The 16,937-nt window shown below is 40.5% G+C and overlaps 1 protein-coding gene across 2 annotated transcripts; it reads right to left on the bottom strand.

Annotated features, from left to right (window-relative positions):
• Positions 1–81: 81 nt before the first annotated feature.
• Positions 82–12,841, bottom strand: klc2 (kinesin light chain 2). Of its 2 annotated transcripts, none has more exons than XM_041031425.1 (14): positions 12,705–12,841; positions 9,966–10,211; positions 9,474–9,816; positions 7,421–7,637; positions 7,123–7,312; positions 6,630–6,803; positions 6,394–6,493; positions 5,590–5,639; positions 5,289–5,356; positions 4,913–5,021; positions 4,414–4,566; positions 3,974–4,098; positions 3,350–3,407; positions 82–3,026 (listed from the first exon to the last, which is right to left on the bottom strand). In XM_041031425.1, exons 2-14 carry the CDS (start codon positions 10,191–10,193, stop codon positions 2,943–2,945), a joined length of 1,899 nt encoding a protein of 632 aa, XP_040887359.1. In that variant the 5' UTR covers positions 10,194–10,211; positions 12,705–12,841; the 3' UTR covers positions 82–2,942. The 2 variants fall into 2 exon arrangements, with proteins under 2 accessions (XP_040887359.1, XP_040887360.1); XM_041031426.1 differs by lacking the exon at positions 12,705–12,841 and adding an exon at positions 12,179–12,261.
• Between the last annotated feature and the right edge of the window lie 4,096 nt (positions 12,842–16,937).

The following is a 16,937-nucleotide window of genomic DNA, read 5'->3' as shown; positions in this document are numbered from 1 at the left end:
GGTCAAATCCTTTTCTGTTCAAGTTTTAATAATTTCTGGCATCAGTTACGAGGATGAAAACGTAAGAGACACAGAATCAGTTTGAAAAGTGGAATTTGCATTTATTGAACCTTTGATAAAATACACGTTAGGTTGGCCCCTTCACAATGAGATCCGTATCATCATCAGCAGTATAGGAGCTGAATTTAAGAGTCCCCACGCATATACATGACCCTGATACCAATCATGGCTCTGGGCAGATGTGTTGATCTCCATAAATATTTGGTACATGAGAGAAACAAAGGTCTGAGATACCTTCGAAGCTTTGAGCTTTGTAGAGATTCAAGATAAATTTTCACAACTGCAGCAGTTTTATTTTTTTCTCATCTATTTCAATGAGTTAAATAGTGTTGATGTTCATATATTTATGGAGTCTGTACAGAAACTCCCACTGTACCACCCCAGGGTGAATAAGTGACTGATTAATACCACGAAGGATTGATTAATGTTGGTTTTATCTGTGCTGAGAAGAAGCACTGATGTTTCTATAGCTTTTTTTGGGAGACATTCAACTACAAATTAGTGTTACACCAACTTTCTTACACAGCTACATTGTGTGTGATTAAATGAACTTCCCATAATTCTTATGCGTATGCGTGATCGTGACATACAGTAAACATACATATAAAGGGTCATACATGGATAATTCCGTACATTATTTGCTGCAAACGACACATTAAGCACTTTTCCTCTCCCGCTGTCTTTTCAATGCACTTTCTTTTTTTAAACACTGACTTCATTCTTTGCTTTAACGCACTTACTTTACGCCTCTTTTCCATCATCCGTGCTTCCATTTCTTCATTACAATCCATACCCTGTGCCACCTCGCACATTCAGAAGCTGACAGAATAATTAGCACTTCTCAGACTCAGCAAAGCGACTTCAGCAAAGGTGATTTCAAGAAGAGTGACTTTGGTTCATTTAGGGCATATGGTGAAAGTGTGAATGCACCAACGGTGATAAAACGCCTTCACAACAAACCCGAACCTTCCCATTTTTGAAATCACACTCAGGTTGTCTAGAATTTATCTTTTTTGACTTTCTTGCATGAGAAGATTGACGAGAGGGGTCAAAGAAAGTTGCAAGAAAAAAAAGGTATTTTCTTGACATTCTGATCACAGCTGAGTCTAATTTCCACTAAGATGTGTACATTCTGTGGACAGTTGTCTTTGTATTGGTCTCATTTTGGTGGAGTTTTATCTCCTATTTTGCAAACAGCAAAAGAAAAATCCGGTTTAAACTCCCTCCATATGGTCGACATAAAATTTAACATTCAAATAAGCAGTTTTCAGTACCTTCAGCGTAAAAACTCAGACTCGAAACAGGAAAAGGATTCAGCACAACAAAATTCACGAGGGATGGATAGTCACCAGTCAGATTTCTGTGAGCGTTTGATCACAACTGATAAAATCCATCCCAGTCAGAATTAAAAACGCAACACCGAGGATTGTTTTGTACAAAATAATACGTATTCAGTAACAGTAAACAAGGGGAAAAACAAAACACAAAACTCACGAGAGGAAACATATTGCAGCTGAAGCACTCCATCAGCCTTGAACAAAGATGGTTACCCACATTTTTAAATGAGAGCTGAGTATATTTTAAATATCCTGCTGGAATGATTGTAAACAAGTTGTTTTTAAAATATCTCTTCCACATCATTTTCCTTCAGTAACATTCAGACTTATGGCTGTTTCAGTTTATTTGAAAAATTAATTATTAGTGGGAAAAGGAGGTAATGATTATAGTGTTTGGTTAAACTTCTTGTACCACACAGGTGGATTTTCATAAGAGAAACGACTGGTTTATTAGTAAATTTATTTTCAAATGAACTTTTCAGCAGTTATGAATGGCTACTAGAGGATCCAGTGAAAACGACCATCCTAGTTTTTATCAAAGTGGCTGCTGGATGTACAGTACTGTCATGCTCAAAGTGCTTTACAACAGTTTAGACTGAAATTTTGATGGTCTGGTAGCTTTTCTGAATGTCAGCAGATTTCAGTGATTGAGGTAATAAATTTATCAGCACTTAATTAATCGAGTCCTTTCACTGACTCGATTAATTAAGTCTATTTTCTTTTTATCTCTACTTCTTTCACTCCCTTCTTTGTCTCTCTTCCTGTCCTTCTTTTCCAGTCTTCTGCCTTAAGTAGTATTTTTTCCCAAACTGAGACTTTAACCAAATGAAGTGTAAACAGAAAGAAAAACAACAATCAATGTGCAATATATACAAAGAATGATATATCAAATAATTTAAAACTGTATATACATAAAAAACAAGAAGGCAAAAAGTGAGGTTTAAATGATTAGTGCTGTGGTTTTTTTGAAAATCCCCAAAGATTGCTTGCATTCTCTTCTTATCTTTTCTTTCTTACGGCTAAAATCTATTCAGATTGTACCATTTTTTTTACTGTCAGTGATATGATTTGAGGGGTGATTAGCAAATACTTCATGCTACTGGTGAAATATACAGAGTGCAACACTCTCTGAACTGAAACTGGGGTACATTTAGCCTACCTAAGGTTGAATGTCTGCACATGAGAGTGTAGGTCGAGGAAACGGACTCATCACGATGTGGATACGATGCTTTGCTACGGTGCTATGAGTCAAAAACACGAGGCGTTCAGGTGCAGACGTTCCACTTCCTAGTAAGCAGCATGCTGATAATTTTGTATCTAAATATTCTCCTATCTGATCGATGGAGGCGGTTTGTACAGTGAAGCAGCAGCAGCTGGTGATGTCTACTGTGATAATGTTGTTTTTGTGTTCTTTAAAAATATGCTGCAGGTGCAAGTGTTTAATCTCTGCTTTGAGATTTAAGTGTGTTTGATCAAACCAAGCTGCAAACAGCCTCTCCTCACTGGGTCACTCTGTGCCTCCTGAGTCCCACCTCCTGTTGTTGTCTAACCAATCAGGGAGCTGCGTCTGGATAGGTCCACGTTGCTGGCGCTCAGTCCCCTGCAGTCTGACAGTCCAGAGTTGGCGTCCTGAAAACAACCCAGTAAATGTTAATACCTGGGTTGGGCAATACTGTCTTTATATTCCATACAGATTCCTCTGGTCTTTTTATTGTGAGAAATGCTACAAATCAATGAGCCTGACTGATCTCTGACACTGGATTTACAGGATTTTTCCCGTATGTGATAAAGTACGTAACTCACTGGAGATAGCAGATATCCCTATTTAGTTATGTCATCAGTTGACAGTTTCTCTGTTGAGTTTTCTGGAAAATTAATATACTGTGATATAAAAGTTTTTAAAAGATGTTATCCACAACATGTGAATGTAATACAGTCGTGAACAGTCGTACCTGTGTGGTCTCCTCTGTGCTCTTGTTGAGGAAGTTGAGGGAGCTCGCTCTCTTCATTCTGTGTAGAAAAATAAAATTATGTGCCGAACTCAAACCATGAACTTATCAAAGTAAATCAGTGTATGAGAAACAAAGACAAAAAACTGCCTTTTACAAAGTTTTAACCATTTTGTGTATATCCAGTACTAATAACTCATCCCAAGTAATTATATAACATAAGTGCAACCATAAAACGTACGACTATGGCTAAAATACAATAAATGGCTGATGAGTCAAACAAAAGGAAAACTAATCAACAATCACTGGTTTGAGTTTCATAAATGTAAGGATTTACTGCTTTTTGTTTTCATATTTAAAAAAAAAAAAAAAAACTCAATACAGTTGGTCTGACAAAAAAAAAATTCTTGTCACTAAGTCCACTTACTTGGTTTTCCCAGGGCTCTGAGCCACATCTTGTGGCCTTTATCAACAGATAGAGAAGATCCAAGTATGTGTACACACTTGGATCCATACTGATATCCATACTGAAGGTCATGCTGCTTTTGCCAAGGTCCAGCAATGTGCACCATCTAACACCTAATTTCTGATTATGAGGTCATACTTCCAAACAAACAGTAATCTTACCCTGGGTTGCGAGGTTCTTGAGGTCCGCTCCCTTGCAGCTTCTTCACCAGCATCTCGCTGCTCCTTCTCAGAGCATCACGAATCTTCCCGAAGGAGCCACTGCGACGCAGAGACCCGTTACCATCCTGAGGAAAAAACAAAACCTTTTACTGGAGACATTAAATATGAAAGGGATTTCCTGTCAGACTATAGAGACTGCACTGCTTTTGGACGCTTTTGGTTTAATTACAGCTAAGAGCAGACAAGCCCAGCTGAAGGGCATTTGAATATATAACGTCTGAAATAATCCTTAATGTCATATAAAAACACTAAAATAACTTTCACAGCTTTGTGTGCAAGGTTATGTTGTCCTTGCGTCATGTCATGTTCTGTACTTGACTGAAGATAAACTCAGTACTACTCCCGTTTGCATTAAAATAAATCAACATCTGTGAACATACCCCGTTCCACTCAGCAGAATCGTCACCTTCGCTCTCCCCCCGGTGTCCCCCCGGCCCGTTGATCCCTTCCCTGCTGTGTCGTCTGTCGCTCCCTCCAGCTCCCCCGTCCTTCAGCAGCTCCACTACTTTACTCTGGTTAAAAGCATCGATACCCTGAGAGCAGACACACACACAAAGACACACAAAGACACAAAAAGAGGCAAAGAAAAACAAAGATTAAGAGTGATTAAGAGATTTGAAAAAAAATTATAGCTTTTATACAATAGCTCTCACAGCATGTGAATGAACTTAAGTTTTCTTTACTACAATGTAAACACATCAGCTTTGTGACTGATCTTTAAATGAGTTTGGCATAGTTTATGTGCTAATAAACCACAGCTGCAGCGTCTCTAACTAATCAGGCCTCTGAACTGAAAAAGTTGCTGAAAAGAGCCCAGGCGACTAATCTAAGAGCAGTAATTCAACCAGTCAAACAATGGTCGGCGTGTTTGTGCAGTACCTGTTTACGTGACTTGCTGGCGCACTCCTCCAGCGTTTCTGCTGCCTCCAGTTTGCCCTGGCGACGGTACAAAGCTCCCAAGCTTTTGAGAGTTGTGTTCACGGTGGGGCTTCAAAATAAATCCAGCAACACATGTTCTTTATTTTCTTCTTAAATGTGTGTAACCAAACATTTTTATGCAATACAACTATATTTTTTTAAGTATTTCTCAACTAAGTTATTCTTTCACCTTCAGTGAAAAAGATGAATTAAGCTATAGGATGGTTTTTAGGACTTGCAGCAGTAAAACAGCACTACTGTAATACATAGTTTAGCCAGGCCATAGCTAAGGTTAAACTAATTACATGTTTTCAGTGGATTCAATTGTCTGACTCACCTGTCCACTTTGCAGGCCTTATACCAGCTACCATACTCTACATACGGGCCAGAGTCCTTGCGCTTGCCCTGAGAGAGAAAGAGGGAGAGACACACACAAAGAAACAGAAAGTGAGACTCGGATTGAAATAGGCCAAGCGGGAGGAACCGAGTATGAAACATTAGCTCTATTAAAAATGCCCCTGTTGACATTTGTACAGCCTACTGATCTCCATCACATATTCCCCTTTCCAATCCATTATCCATAATGGGCCGCCGGCCAGCCAATACAATCAAGGAGAAGGTCAATCTGAATAACTGACCTTGCTCTCTTCTCTCTCCTCTGCATGCATCCAGATTGGCTTGTTGTCATCTGGAAAATAAGGACAAAGGAAAATCATATAAATGCTATTTGATATACAAGAACATTATTTGTGTGGACGATGAAGTTGCAGCACAAACAAAAAAAATTGGTGGTCCAGAAAACAATGAGGATCTCTGCACTGACCTAAATTTCAAAGTGAAGCCTCTCTGTCCATGTGAACTCGTGTAAACACACGGCTGCCTCTCACCAAACTCATGCCATGTCAAATTCCTGCCAAGGCTCTCTCTCGTTCAGGGCATGTGAGCACATAAGTGTTTGATAGGCTCAGCAGCGGCGGTAGGGAAACATTAACATTAAGCCGCTTCGCACGCTTCTATGGCATGAAATAATCCTCTGACCTGCTGGGAGAACTGAGGGTGATGGGAGGGGTCAGGGTGTGGCCAAATCCAAACCTGAATCCCCAAACACAGCAACTGTCAGAGGAGGAAGGCTAATGCCAGCTCTTGGGCATTTTCCACAGTAATAAAATCATAAATTTATCAAGACCAGAATTCTCTGATGTTCATTTTGCTTTCAATTCAATGTGTTTGGTCTGTAGGAATGGCTATATCTTGGTCGACAAATTATTTAATTTTTTTTTTTTCCCTTGCAAATGCAAAACTGGAACTGGAATCCTCATCCACACCTGGCCCACATCAACCAGTATCTGCTCTGCTCTGCACAGCCCAGGCACTTAAAGGTGACTCTGTGACCAGGATGTTTTGATCATGCACACAGCTGTTTGACTGCTGGCTCTACTTACTGTTGACAGATCCAAACTCTTTCTCATGTGCCCTGGTCAGGATCTCTTTGTACAGAGCCTCTGCATCCTTGAACTTCCCCTGCTTCAGGTAGCATGTGGCCTGAGGAGAACATGGACAATGTTTAGCTTATGCACGTAAAATGGACAAAATGTTCTTTCATTTAAATCTTGTAAATCATTAAAACCATATTTTAAATGTTTAAATTATATTTAAACATTCTTAATAATGCCCCCACCAGATTATTTTTGGTCTTGGCCACATTCGGGTCGTCGGCTCCCAGTTTGGACTCGTAGATCTCCAGGGCTCGACTGTAGTAGTATTCCACCTCATCATACTTGCCCTGGTTCTGACACAGCAGGGCCAAGTTGTTCAGCTGCTTGGCTACATCTGGGTGGTACTTCCCCAGCACCTAGATACAGAAGGAAGACACATTTCAGAGGACTGCTGTACACATTCACTGGACAGATCATGTTATATTCTAACCCTAACTCCTAACCCTTTTTCTGTACTCAGGTTTTGATGCATCCATAAACTTTAAATGGTAAATGTTTGTGTCTTGACATATTTATATTTTGACTGATTCTTTGTCAATTTTCATACCCAAGTCCTTAAAAAAACAATATTTTGTTTCAACTGCACCATATATTTTATAGTTGGGCAAATAAACTTTGTACTTTGTAATATGTATGTGTATCTTTCTTCGTATAGTTGATGCTGTTGGTCTTTACCTTCTCTCTGATTTCCAGAGCTCTTTTGCAGAGGGGTTCAGCCTCCTTGTACTTGCCCCTCTTGCCATACAGCACTGCCAGGTTGTTGAGAGTTGCAGCCACAGCTGGGTGATCCTTCCCCAGTGTCTTCTCTCTTATGGCCAGGGCGTCATTCAGGAGGTGAGCTGCCTCTTTGTACTTGTTCTGGTCTCTGCGAGACAAAACAGAACAACGGCCCTTTATTCCAAATCTGGATCATTTCACTTGATAACCACTATAAATGTGCAGTTCATAACACAGTCTCCTCTTTGAATCCCACCTGTACACCAAGGCCAGGATGTTTAGCATGGTAGCCACGTCGGGGTGGTCATGTCCAGACGTCTTCTCCAGGTCCTCCAGGGCTTGTTTGCACAGTGGCACAGCAACCTCGTACCTTCCCTGTGAGGCATACTGGATCACCAGGTTGTGCAGGGTCCTGAGTCGGGCCGGGATCTCGTAGCCCCCCTGTTGGGCAGCCACCTCTCCACTGGGCTGGGCTGTAGGAAACGATGGGAGAGTATAGTCAAAAATGGATTTATAGCCTTTAAGAGAGATTTTAATATGTAGAAAAATAACCTAACATAAAATTCAACTAAACAAAGAATTAAAAATTTGAGAACAGACACACAATTAAATCACACAAGACAAAGAAATTCAGCAAATCCCCACATTTGAGCAACTTGGAAATGTTTGGCATTTCTGCTTGAAAAAAAAAACATAATTATCTTAGTTATCTTTAAAGTTTTATGCCAGATACAATCAAGATAAGAGGAAGAGAAACAAAAAGCATTCAGTCAAACTCACTTCAGGGATCAACACCAATCCAGGAACACACAGTTGCTCAGGAAAACCCAGCTGTTTTTATGATAACTCTGACTTTATATATTTCCTCTTATGTGCTGCTTCTCTAATTTTAGAATGCTATAAGTATTTTAAAATGCCCATTTTTCCTTCTCAAGTCCTATTGTGCCTCTTTTCTGTTCTCCTGCATTTTGTTTGTTAGCTTTTCCCCTCCCCCTGCTCACAGGTGTCTCTAATTTAGCTCCTCACCATCCTCTACTCCCAAAGCCTTTTAAGGATTATTCCATTTTCCCAAAAAACAGTAATAATGTCCAAATAAAACATGTCAAAAGTGATCTTTATGTCTACTATATATATGAACATGTTATGGCTCAATGTGCATTTGACATTGAAAAGTGAACATAAAGAGGCAACTTGCAAAAGAAACATTTATGAAAATTCAGCCATTAACAATTAAAGAGACCAAGAAGCCAGCAGCACTTACTGTCTGGGTAATGGGGAGGAAAGCTGAACAAGCTATATACTGTAATGCGTTGCATAACTGACCTTCTTTTCTATCTGCAGTTGAAAAATCCATTTACCAACCAGAGCTTCTGTTTAGACAGTTAATTTAGCATTAACCAAACCACTGCTCCTGTTACAAAGAAGTTTTGTATCCTATCTAAACTAAATCACATTTGAGTGATAAAGTGTGGGTTTGCCACTTACACAAGGAGCTCCTTGTATCAAAACTAAAACTTGAGAATAACTCATGCCTCAGTGTTTAATTTACTCTTAAAGGTCAGGCTTCAGGACGGTTGAGGCCTGAACATTTCTCTCTGAACGGCATGACTGTGTTGAGCTCTGACTGATTTTAATTTGACACTCCATACAATCAGGCTGCTGCTACTTTCTATAAAATAGATACAGTGTATTTGTATTTCTGTTTCTACCACATACCGCTGTATATTCTGTAACACAAATACAACTGGGTTGACACTCTGGTGTTCATTATTACTGGGGAAAAGGTCAGCCATGCAAAATGACTGTGACCACCTAGTGTAAGACCAATCACCCTGTCTTCTGTGGTCTACCACTGCTGGTTACTCTCCTCCAGCATTCACTTCTTATTTAAGTCATTTCTTGATTCCTGTTAAGTCCTTAGTTAGGCCACTTTAGACTAAAGAATTAGCTTAATCGCATTAATGACAAAAAAAAGAAAATGTTACTCTGCAACTCAAACATGTCAAACACTTTTGAGTTGCAGCGTCAGTGTAAGGATATGCTGCATTTCTTTGTCTTTTATGAAAGCTGATTCAGTATTTTTGGTTTTTCTAACTGTTGGTCAGAATAAACAAGCAAGCTGAATATTTTACCCAGAGTTCTAGGGAACTGGGGTTGGTTTTCATATTTATCTATTTATATTTACATATATATATATATATATATTTTTGTGCAAATTTATGACTTTTCAAATAATCTTGGCAACTTGCAAGATGAGTATATTTAGCATTTTGTTATCGTCTCCCTGAGCACAGCTGCTGGTGTCATACCTGGTCCTTGATCATCATCGTTGGGGAACAAGTCATCTAAACTGTCCTTTGAAGTGTCTCCTCCTCCGCTTCCACCACCTCCGCTGCCACCAGAGCTCTGGCTCTTTTCCTCTGAGGGCGACACGTCGTCATCAAACCTCTTGATCTGATTCATGAACTCCAGGTGCTTCTTCTCCTCCTCCAGCTGGACGACGCTCTGCTCGCTGTGCTGCAGCTTCTGCTGTGTTCCCGCCAGCTCGTCCCGCAGCCACTGGTTCTCCTGGCAGAGTCGACGCACCTGAGCACGCAGCTTCTGCTTCTCTGACTCCACAGAGCTCAGGTGGCTTGACAGGGCAATGATCACCTGGGAAAAGGGTTAGTACAAATGAAAAACTTGGCTTTTACCAGCTTAAAATTTAAGACATGACAATTTCTTTTAACTAAGGTGCTAGCTACTTGTTGACTTAGGTAAATCCCACACAATAAGAAAAACATTACAACTCAGTTTCTCACCTGTGCCTCTCCCAGGCCAAGCTCAATGGCCTCCAGACTCTTGCGGAGCAGCCCGGACTTCTCTTGGGCGACAGGTGGCTGGGTGCAGTCCAGCAGTGAGTTAAGGAGCTGGGCATGTTCCCCCCGCAGGGTCTCCAGGCCCTGCATGACGGCCTTAGTGTTGAGTACGATCTCATCCTGGCTCAATCTCTCCAGGGCTTCTTCACGTGGATACACCATGGTGGACATTGCCTGGTTTCACACACACTGTGGAGACAGGAAAAGAAACCTGCCTTATTATTACATTAAAATATAGTTAAATAATTTTTATTGGCCAAATTGACCATTGGGAATGTGGAAGGAAACCGGAGCACCCGGAGAAAACCCACGCCGACACAGGGAGAAACTCCAAACAGCAACGAGTTTCAGGTTGCTGAGGGGTGCAGTGTTACCACTGATCCACTGTGCGGCCCTATATGATGCTCTTCTCATCAGGGCAGAAGCCTTCGGTGACAGTGAGTCCCTCCATTGTCTGGTTCACCAGATGTTTGGTGCGAGAGACCCACTGTTCTTGACTTTGGTTCTTCAGAGCGTGACGCTTGATCAGCACTCTTACTGTCAGGGTGACAAACACCCTGAGATGCTCACTTTCTGCCTCCGTTGTTGACTCGTTATCAGAGGCAGGAGTTGTCTTCTTTCCCCAGGACTGTTTGAGGTGTATCTTCTTCTGATACAGTGCTTGCTTGCAGTTCTGACCTTATCTAGGATGCTTTCTCATCTTGGGTAGTTAAGTAAAGTCTGTGAGAGACCTGGCGTGTGCATGTGTGTGAGAGTTGTATATGTATAGTTAAAACCTTCTGAGATTACTACAAGAGGATTCCTCTGAGCTTGAAACTGACGCAGCAGCTGCTGGAGACCAGTAAAGCCAATTAAAATGAGCTATTGTCAATCAACAGATCTGCTTCTTCAAGGAGAAACTGATTCAGAGTGAGGTGATAATGACTAAATCATAGGGGTATATGAACTAAACTGACTTCTGAAATATGTTCATATTTCTCTTATCAATTTGTCTGTCAAGGATTTAGTTACTTGATTAGTCTGAAAAATGTCCCAGAGCCCAAAAGCAATGTTTTTACGTTTCATTTTTTGGCCCACCATCAGTCCAAAATCCAAAGCTTGTGTATTTTGAGAAGCTGGACAGGCTGAAACTTGATATTTACAACAAATAACAAAAATCCCAAACAACATCTAGAGAGTTCCATATCATGACATTAATATTCATCTCTCAACTGTAGACTAGTCTGAGAAGAGAGATCCTGCACAGTAACAAGCCACTTTAACCCTGAGCATGAGGCCTGAGGGTCTAAATACTGACCAGCTGTAAATGAAGCCGTTGCAGCAGCAGCAGCAGGACAGAGGAGCCAATTGTGCAACATCGTGACTCTCCCTTTTCCTGCTTTGATGATGGAGGCGCACCTGTTCTCCTCTCCTGCTCCCCCCACCCCCTTCTCTGTGTCTGTCTAGCTCTCTCACTCACCCATCCTCCTCCTCCCCCCCCCTCCCATCCGCCTCATACACTGACTGCAATGCACCAGTATTACCGCTTCCCTTAGCCCATCGCTTCCGAACGCAGAGGGGGAAAGCTGTGAAAAAGTGGCATCCAGAAGTTAATGTTTTCACTTAATCATGCATCTTTAATTGGACTATTTTAAGCCACAAACAAATAAATAAATAAGCCGGTGGATGCTCGAGGCCTGAGACCGGGAGGGGAGGACACGTTTGACTTGGCAGCAGATCAACCAAGGTGACCGACAACGGAGAGCTGTGTTCCAAAAACATAAAGCTATAACAGATGATAAATAATTTCCAATCACTGAAAATGCGTGGAAATGTCAGGTTCCTGCATGTAAACTGTTTGTAAACAGTGCAGGCCCGAGCTCCAACGTGTTACACAATAAACGCCGATGCATTTAATACGACTCGATTAGATTCTATTTACCATCTATTTACCACGGGCACAGATATAACAGAGAAAATGTTAAAAGTGATGTTTGATAAGTAGCAACTCAAGCGACTGCAGATGACACATTTGCGGACCTCGCAGAGGACGCAGCGTTTGATCTGACAGCATGCTAAAAAATATACCGGCGAATCACGATTACACGCATTAAATCTTCCTCAACTACATAACTCTGACCTCATGCTCATATAAATATTGTTTATTCGCATTTTACCTTCATGGAAGACAACTGCGACGCTCTCCGTCCCTCGAACAAAGCAAGAGGACAATGTTGTGATGCTCCAGTCAGACCAACAGCAAGTGTTTCACGAACGGAAAACAAACTACTTCCGGATGTATTTTTCAAAATAAAACCTAATTTTCAGCAAGAGTGACACAGACTAGGACGCTGGAAGCTACCGAAAACGGTAATCTAGGTTGTCAGTGTGCATAAAAAAAACACGGTCCCCTTTATTTCCAAAGCGTGATTTAGCAAATCAGTCGATGCTGTCAGCGAGTTGGTAATTAACGCCAGCCGTGAAATTACCATTAGCCCTACTTTGAAGGAGGCTGAGTGTTTGGAACTAGTGACAGGCTACCAGGCGTCTTCATTTCACGCTGCTCACGTTATTTGGCTAGTGCAAGACACACCAAAATAGCTCCCACACCACTGAGTTCAGTTTAATGCGATTTCAATCCCATCTGAAGTCTGTAATTTAGCTAACAGCCGCTTTGGCACGCTAACGATCACCTTAACTTACCCAGGCTGGAGGACAGCAGAAGAAAGCTCTTAAATGTGTGCACAGTGTTGGCTTTTTCTGGCTGCCAGTCTCCACAAAAAAACTTTTATTCAGCAGAAAAAAAGCAAAATGGTGATGCTGTCGATAGATGTGCTTCAAATGTGACAGCTGGGAGGCGAAAAATGGCTGTTCTCCCAGATAACATAGCCGAAGCTCAAGTAAAACATCAAGATGACTCCCGTCTGCCATTTTCCAAGCGGGGCGGGAAACTACCACGCGCATGCGTGTAGCCGGAGTGCCGCTCCCAGCTAGTTAGTGCTAGATACGTTAGCATCTTCTATAACACATTAGATTCTGAATAAGATGATTTAAAACGTTTTTTAAAATGTTAGAAGGTTAATTTGCCATTTAACGTGCTGTTATGATGAATCAATGGGTTTTCACAAAGCAGGATGTAGTTGGAACTGAAGTCTCTTGCTTTGCTCATTCTCTTTGTGTCTGGATGTCAGCAGAGGCCCCCATCCAGAGGGGAGCAAAGAGGGTAACCGAGTACTGAGAGTCCCGCTGTGTACTACTGACCTGCTTCACAAGCATCATGTGCACTGGCATTCTTTTTAAATGCAATGTTTAGCTACATACTTTAATGTGATTCATTTCAGTAGTTTATCCCCAATAAAAAGCACTTTAAAAAGAAAATATCTCACCGCGTCTGTGTATTTTTGTCCGAAGTCAAAGCTCTGTTGGAAAATCTGTGGTCTGTTAACTTTTTATGCAGGTTCTGTCATTTTGTCCCTCTCCTTGCAACTCCATTTGTGTAATGGTTGAGGTTCTTTAGCTTGTCTTGCAGTTTTACAGCCATTTTAATAAATGTGTGTGTGTGTGTGTTCGTAGGTTATAATAGCTACCTATTATAACTCACGAACACACACACACACACACACACACACACACACACACACACACACACAAAAATATATCCTGTATTTCGAAAAACAAGACAGAGGGCTACAAATCAGGAACATTTTTATTAAAAAAAAAATAAATGAAACAATGAACACTTCCACTTTTCATCCGACATCTGTTTGATTGACAAACTTAATCATGAAAAAGCAGTACTACAAAACATGTCAAATTAAGAAAAACAAAAGACAAAAAAGAACTAGAATACAATATAACAAGTAGTATCTGATATGTACAAGCATTATAGTTTGTTTAATATAGTTATTGTTATAGGCAAAAGGCAAAAAAGCTGAAGACTGCTGCTGAAGAAACAATGGCATGTGCAAAATACTCTCCACAAGTCCACAAGCTTAGGATACTCAGAACCTCTTCAGATAGAGGTCTCCTGCTTTCATAGGCAAATACTGTTCCCATGAGGGCAGACGGCAAATTTACAAGCTGTGAGGGAATGGGAACAACATATTTTCAGATAGCTAAGCTTGTGGAAGCCTGGTGAAGAAGACTCTCTCATCATCAGACGGACAAATTTCTGAGGACGGTGGAGAGAAAAGACACTGCTGATCAGTGACAGAGATTATCGATGGACCAAACAGCTCCTAAACTCTAACCTATGACTAATCAAGGACAGAGGAACCATCGTTACAGTGTCACAAACACAGGTCGACACAGGTACAGAGGTACAGGAAAAACACACAGGAACAAGACTTACATACAGAACAACCAGCGTTTTCAAAGAGACTTTAGGGAAAATGTGAACGGTGAGAGTGAAGGGAAGAGTGGTCTAAAGGTGACAAAGACAAGAAAAACTGTAGAAGCTGGCTGAGATGGAAAAGCATTCAGTTCCTCCAAACATTGAAATGAGGACGTTAGAACAAGGATCACTTTGTTGGTGATGTCTTTCATCAGCCCGCCCCCCAAAAAAGATCTCGCTGAATAAAATCACTTTTTTTCACATTTCAGGTTTGGCAGTGATTTTGATTTGATTTTTTAATGCCTATCAGAAAATTTCAGATTTCAATTTCAAGTCAATCAGTGAGTGAGTGAAAGCAAAAAAGGCATCAATAAAGTGTATAAAGTAATACTTTTTATAATTGTATAATTTGGGAAAAGTTTATATTCACATAATTGCAATAATTTGACTAACAACACTACAAGGCAAAGAGCATTTTGAGTTGGTAGAAGTCGATTCTAACAGCAGATACAAGGTCACAGACCCTCCATGTTTAAGGTTCAAGTTATAAAAGGGTGGAGGGTTTAATTCCAAAAATGCTTACACATTTTGGAAAGACTGTTCTTTTTGAAATCCATTTCTCAAATTTAAAACTGTGGTACCCTTTTAAAGTAAAGTATACTTAAAAGAATGTAATAAGTTGCTTTTTAAGCTTTTAAATGTATGGGTTATTTAAGTGGTACCAAATATCTCAGTTTGGATCAAATAGTTTCAACGTCAAACTACAGTACATCAACGCTCACTGATATTCAGGGATAATTCAAACACAGCCTCTTTTTGGAGACAGTCTGTCTCTCAAGCCCATAACTTGTTGTCAGCAACACAAATGAAAAAAAAAAAATCAGGTTTTGAGAGGGCTGCGTTCACGGCGCCCACTGGCTGTTTGTTTTGTTGTTGTTGTTTGCACAGAAAAGTGCCCAAACTTGCGGTCTGTCAACAGTTGATGCAGACTTTCAAATGACTGAACTGGGGGTGGAACAGTTCATTTAACATGTGAAATGGTCTGTTTTCAGGCCAGTTAACACTGAATGATTATATTATGGCAGGTGATTGTATTATGGTGACACATGACTCTGCTCGTGCCTTAAAATCAGTCTTTCACAAAGATGCAAGACAACCCGTGTAAACTTAATTCAACACATTCAAATATTTGAAAGCACATAAAATCATCAACACCCAACTGAGCGGTTTGCTCAGTGGCGACAGATGAGCTGTTATCCAAACAGAGAGTGAACAAACGAGTGAGCTCTGAAACCCGTCGGCGTGAAACCTTGTGTAACAGGTGCTGTCCAACAGAAAAATGAGACGAGTTTGAGACATGCTGCTGACATCACAACTGTAACACTGTAATATCGACACAGGAAAACAAAAACTTTCAAATCTATTATCAAACAAAAACAGCATTTAAATCAAGTCATTGGCATTAACACTATAAAAAAATATTTTGCTAATACTTCACTGGAGATGGAGATGGAGAGTGTTATGATGTAAGTGACACAAGGCAGAGCTACACAGGCCTGGTGAGCTTTGCTTTTAAAAAATTGCTTTTTTTTTTAACAGTTATTACAAACCACTAATCCAGATACATTCTTGGATGTGTACCATAGTTGAATTTCAATCAAACTGAATTTCTTTTTGTCATTTTAATTTAGTGGTGGAAAAAATCTGCATTCGCCTTGTACCAGGCTACAAAGTAAACAAAACCACCACTGCAGCTTTTGTAGCCCTGAACTGATAATCACCACATCATCAACACACAATGCCAACACACACACACACACGGACACATACACACACACATACACACACACACACACACAAACACACTGCGTGCCCTCTGTCACATGGTAAAAAAAAAGTATTTCTCCTACTTAGTGATTTTTTTTTTTTAGGTTTCTGACCACATTACATTTATTTCACCACATACACACACACTTGTTACCAGTTACTGTACACTCACTAATCACCTCACGACATCCTAGAGAAAGCATGTAGCAGACCTGTGCCAAAATAAGTGAAACCCAAATGCTTTTTTTCTGATAAAATTAAGGTTATTAAGGAGTTTTAAGAGAAAAGGGAACGTTCAGAGAAGTTAACTTTTGACCAGGTCCGCTGTTTTCATCACAGAGAAAGCTGCCAGTCTGTTGCCAATAAAGAGAAGATCTTTTCGGGACAACTAGTGACAACATTGTGCTTTATTGCGGGTGATTAACTCCCATTCTTGCTGTATAAATACTCATGGAAAGGCTGGGCTTATGCTGGGAAAAAAAACCAAAACACTTTTCTCATCCATCATACTCCCATCAGTGCTGCTAAGTTTTGAACTGTTTCAATATGCATTTTGTTGTTTTAGTTTCCTGTTGCATATTTGCTTGTGGCTACTGTTAAGAGGGTTCATCTATTTTTGCCAGCTGCAAACACCCAGGTGGTCCATGTGTACTCATAAGTGCATAGCAAATGAGAAGATAAAGGAAACTGCACATTACAGTAGCCCCTGCCCTGAAATTCTCTTCACAAAAACACACACTATGCATCACAAAACAGCATTAAAGGGAAGGTTTTAC

The sequence above is a fragment of the Toxotes jaculatrix genome, chromosome 23 (genome assembly GCF_017976425.1).
Source record: "Toxotes jaculatrix isolate fToxJac2 chromosome 23, fToxJac2.pri, whole genome shotgun sequence".
NCBI lineage: Eukaryota > Metazoa > Chordata > Actinopteri > Toxotidae > Toxotes > Toxotes jaculatrix.
Note: the sequence above shows the minus strand (reverse complement) of the source record. Positions and strands in the feature narration are given on the sequence as shown.

What these genes read in the sequence shown, in the direction of transcription:
- klc2 (XM_041031425.1), bottom strand. Translation starts at nt 10,193, where the DNA reads ATGTCCACCATGGTGTATCCACGTGAAGAAGCCCTGGAGAGATTGAGC. An exon ending in ATCCTGGCCTTGGTGTACAG is followed by an intron (nt 7,313 to 7,420) that starts GTGGGATTCAAA and finishes TTTGTCTCGCAG; the next exon opens with AGACCAGAACAAGTACAAAG. An exon ending in CCAAGACCAAAAATAATCTG is followed by an intron (nt 6,494 to 6,629) that starts GTGGGGGCATTA and finishes TGTTCTCCTCAG; the next exon opens with GCCACATGCTACCTGAAGCA.